General features: G+C 37.3%; 1 protein-coding gene across 1 annotated transcript; it reads right to left on the reverse strand.

Moving 5' to 3' along the window:
• Positions 1-3,323: 3,323 nt before the first annotated feature.
• On the reverse strand, positions 3,324-4,262 carry LOC102001493 (olfactory receptor-like protein OLF3). The gene has a single exon (XM_005363845.1). The coding sequence runs from the start codon at positions 4,260-4,262 to the stop codon at positions 3,324-3,326; it is 939 nt and encodes a 312-aa protein (XP_005363902.1).
• Positions 4,263-5,259: the final 997 nt, after the last annotated feature.

The following is a 5,259-nucleotide window of genomic DNA, read 5'->3' on the forward strand; positions in this document are numbered from 1 at the left end:
GGCGGGGAGGAGGCAGAAATCCTCAATAAATAAATAAATTAAAAAAAAGAATACATTGTAGGAGATTCTCAAAGAATTAATAAAAGTGCTGTTTAAAAAAATCTTTATTATTGTGGAGATCTACAATGTTGCTTGTCTGATTTCCAATTATTTTGGCTTCTTTTAACCTCCTTAATAGCCATTCATGGCCCACGTCTTCATCTTTCCTACCATCTTTGTTGCTAACAGGTCAAAAGCTTTTGGATTTTATTAAGAGGTCACCAGTTTCTGTCAACACAGCAGAAAATACCATTAGATGGCAGAAGCCTGTAAAGCAGAATTTGTCACTTTGTTACAATCTATCTATCTGATATTTCCACAAATGTATTTTTAAGGTGCTTGAATTATGACGTTCTTTTTGTTTATAACTGTAAAACTTCATAAAATTGCTTCCACATTGGAACATGTTATTTAGCCTAACCTAAATCTGTGTTCCTGGTCTGTGGTCATGCATATATACTCGAAGAATAAATTATCTCTCATTCTATATAATTAAGAACTGTGCTTTAGATTGACAATAACTTTTCTTTCATTAAAATTTTAAAATCAACTAAATTGGTATATATTTCAAAACTGTGTACTGGGACCAATAGGATGGCTCAAACATTAAGAGTGCTTGTCACACAAGACCGGCACTGGAGGTTGATCTCCGGAACTGACAAAAAGCAGATGCAGTAGCTTGCATCTGCAACCCAAGTACTTCTGCTAGGAGGTGGGGGACAGAGGTACGAGAATCTCTGAGAAGTTCTTGGACCAGCAGGTCCAGGTATGCAGAATGGTGAAAATAATAAAGAACCTGTTTAAACAAGGTGGATGAAACAAGTAAGCTTCCAAAAGTTGTTCTCCCCATGAAATTGTGAAATTGGCCTGGCCCAATTGCCATGAGAGGCATGGTAATACAAATTAGGATAGAAAGTAAATTAGGTTAAAAACTTTGAACTAACAAGATAGGATAAATAATGGAATTTTTTCTGAATTTGCCAAATACAGATGGACTGGACATAACACATATAATTCTTACCTGATAATTGTTCTTATTGTACATAGTTTTACTATATTACAGTCTAAACATTTCCTTTTTATTTAGACAAAAAGAGGAAATGTTTTGGGATATTGGTACATTGTGTGAAGATATATTGCTGTGGCTGATGTAATAAAAATTTGAATGGCGGAGAGCTATGCAGGAGGAATAGAGAGGATTTCCTGTGAGAGAAAAGGAGGATGAATCTAGGCATGTGAGAGACACCAGGAAATATAAAAAGGAAACATGAGATGTAAGATGGACAAGAGTTAATGCCACATGATACAATGTAGATTACTATAAATGGTCTAATTTAAGTTATAAGAACTTATTAGGAAGGAGACTAAGCTACAAACTGAGGTTTTAAAATTAATAATGTTTCTATGTCATTATTTGTGAGCTGGTGTCCTAAAGGAAAGTCCAACTATATAACCTTTGTTTCAAAAGTAAATGAAGACACTTACAGTCCTGTAACCTTCAGATATATGCATGATATCTTCATGTATGCACATACATGTACATACACAAACAGGCACAAATATTTGCATATATGCAGCATTAGGATTGCTAATGCATTTGTGTAAAGCTGATTTCTATGATATTAACTGTTTTCATTCAAAATAGATGCATTATAGTTATAGCTTATTTGATTCTTTATTGATATTTTTAGTTTATTACCGGTAGGGTAAGGAATTGCTATTGATTTTATTATCTCAGTACACCATCTTTTCTTTATTAACATTGATTATAAAATATCTTGGTTAAGAAATGTAAGCATGAGCCATGTGAGTTACCAAGGAAGAGGAACAATCAGTAATAAATATGCCTTTTTTTTAAGTTCAAAACAAACTAAATGTTGGTGAGGTTGAGCATCCTTAAGGAATATATACACTGAAGCAAGGGTGAAGACATAAAATCCCATTCTGTATAGCATTGTCCATGTTCTAGCAACTTGATTCCTTTACGTGTGCCCCCCAAAAATTTTCACACAGGGGCTTAATTTAATACCATCATAGTGTATATGAGTTGAGTGATAGCTCCAAGAATAAGAGCTGAGGTAATAGAAATACTGTGGGTTATCCTAAACAGTTGTAGTATTTGACTAGAACTATCTATAAATTGTAAAATATAAAACTGAGGGCATGATGGTGGCACATGCCTTTAATCCCAGCACTCGGGAGGCAGAGGCAGGCGGATCTCTGTGAGTTCAAGACCAGCCTGGTCTACAAGTGCTAGTTCCAGGACAGGCTCCAAAACCACAGAGAAACCCTGTCTCGAAAAACCAAAAAAACAAACAAACAAACAAAAAAAAAACTGAGCATAAACACTAAAGCAAAGCATGAAATAGTAAATTTTGTATATGCAATTCCAGTCATGGTTACTACAGTAAACACATTAGACTTGTTTTCTAAACGGCAAGAGAGAAGTGAAAATAAAAAATGCAATAAAACAATGTGTTAATTCATAAAATTAACAAAGGACTTGTACAAAAAAAAGTCTGTAAAACTAAGGAGTCTAACTATTAAAAATGCACCTGAAATTTACTGTAATTTTTATTAGTTCATTGAGAATTTTGTATCACATGTTTTGATCATAGTCACACCTCTCCCAACTCTTCCCAGATCCAGCCCCAATTTTTATCCAATCTGACTTGTATCTTCTTTTCATCTTACATCTCCAGTCTTATGCTGCCTATTTATTGTTGGACATGTGACCTTCCACTGGAGTGTGTTTTGCTGACCAGGGACTTCACTCTTAGAGAAAACTGACTCATGATCTCCCAGCATCTAACAATTTCTGATAATACCTTTGTTCAAGGATGGTCTTCATGCTCACATGCTCCCTGAGACTTATAACAACTTATCTTCTAATACCCCCTCAAACTGAACTAGTATTTTCTTCATACTTGTTCAGAAAATGCTACTTAAATAGTGAAGAAAGTGTTAAATGATGAATTGTGCAAGCAACAGGAAGGCAATAGCATTTCTAATGTGCAGAAAACGCATGCGGTAAATCTACATACCTTTACCGCAAGGAGCTTACAGTCTATTTGGTGAATAGAGTCAGAATCTAGCCCAATAATGAAGGGCATTTTGGTTTGTTTGTGGTTTTGTTTTTGATTTATCAATACATAGTTAAAACTGCAGCATGTTACTAAAGTATAATCCATCTTGAAAGAAAATTTAAGAAGAAAGTGCATAGACACCATTTCCTTCTTATCTAGAATGTGTTTTGTTGGGCTGTTGGAAAGAACAAATCATTTTCACCTAGTTTTTTCCTTTAGTTTCTCCAATACTCTTTTTAAAGCCCCAATCACGTCATTGTTCCTCAAGCTGTAGATAAGGGGATTGAGCATTGGGGTCACTACAGCATAGAAGAGAGCAACCATCTTCTCCTGTCCTGCTGAGGATCTGCCCACAGGCCTCATGTAAGTAAATATGGCTGTTCCAAAGCACATGGAAACCACTGTGAGATGAGAAGCACAAGTCCCAAAGGCTTTGCGTCGTCCCTGGGAAGAGCGAATACGGAGAATGGCCGCAACTATGTGAGCATAGGAAAAGAGCACCAGGATGCAGGGAAGCATGATCACCAGAAATCCCGAGATGGCCACCATGACCTTGTTCAGGGAGATGTCCACACAAGACAACCTTAGCACAGCCAGTATCTCACAGGCAAAGTGATTGATGACCTTATGACAGAAGGGTAACTGGAAGATCATGACGGTTTGCATTAGTGAGTTTGTGAGACCAGCAGTCAGGCAAGCCGAAGCCAATCCCAGGCACAGCCATCCATGCATAATGACCTTGTAGTGCAGAGGGTAGCACACTGCCACATAGCGGTCATAGGCCATAGCACCTAACAGGAAGAACTCCGTGCTGCCCATTGCTAAGGAGATATACAGCTGCATCACACATCTGTGAAATGAGATGGACTTCCAGGCTGACAGGAAGTGGATGAGCATCTGGGGCACCGTGCTGTTGGTGTAACAGATGTCCACAAACGACAGGATGCTGAGGAAGAAGTACATGGGTGTATGGAGCCTGCTGTCCAACACTATGAGGAGGATGATGAGCAGGTTCCCTAGGACGGTCAGCAAGTACATGGCCAGGAACAGCACAAACAAGGAGACTTGAGTCCCCAAGTCGCTGGATAACCCCAGCAGTAAGAACTCACTCACCCATGTCTGGTTTTCCTTGCCCATTAGTTCCCTGAGAATTAAGCCCAAGTTATATATCAACAAATATCAGATCATAACCAAAACCCTTCACAGAACTTTCGTTAAATGGAGAATTTACTAAAATTCTTGGATCATTCGATTGAAAAGTATGACCATAAAACTTCAGTCTCTCCTTTACATTTAATTTTCATCTTAAGTTTGTGACTTTGTTGAATGTCAATTTCCCAGAACCCACAGTGAGATAGCTTAACAGTTATAAACACTTTCTATTGATTTACTTTTTATTGCTGAGTTCTCCAACTCTACAAAAAAATGACATTCTATTTTTTTTCTTTGTCTACTCAAAAATTGTGAGTTTCAATTTAGAAAACAGAAAGTGTGAGTAGATTTTCTTTGAGGTACAAGGAAATGTCAAAACCACCATTTCAGAGTTAGTAAAAATTTAAAAGTAAAACTTTTGTGACCCTGTCTCATCTTTAAAATCTTCATGGTTGTCTCTGTCTCTTTGAAGACACCAGGGAATCGTCCCCAGTGTTATGTTTTTCCTCCAGAAGAGTGGCAAAGAAGAGGTTAACAATAAAGTATATCTGTAAAGACACAAGGCCAATTCGAAAATGCACTAGCTAGCATCTCTCTTAAATACAATATCTAACCCTACCACAAATACTTAAATAGAATATCTAACCCTACCACAAATACTTAAATAGAATATCTAACCCTACCACAAATACTACCTTTAACCATGGAACCATAGAAATCATTTCCTTTAACCATACGACCATGAAAATCATTACCTAAAACCATGGGACCACAGAAATCATTATCTATAACCATGGGACTATGGAAATCTAGCAACACGTTCCAACTGTCCTCTCAGATCCATATGAGACCACCAGGCATAGGACTTTGATCATCTACATGGGAAACAGACAGCTGATGCAGGATATTTTTGGATCTGCCAAAAGGGAGCACAGATTAAAGTCTGCCCTGTTTACTTGGGAAAGAGAAGAATAGCATTGGA

This window comes from Microtus ochrogaster, linkage group LG12, assembly GCF_000317375.1.
Source record: "Microtus ochrogaster isolate Prairie Vole_2 linkage group LG12, MicOch1.0, whole genome shotgun sequence".
NCBI lineage: Eukaryota > Metazoa > Chordata > Mammalia > Rodentia > Cricetidae > Microtus > Microtus ochrogaster.

Coding starts and splice junctions, on each gene's coding strand:
- LOC102001493 (XM_005363845.1), bottom strand. CDS start 4,262: ATGGGCAAGGAAAACCAGACATGGGTGAGTGAGTTCTTACTGCTGGGG.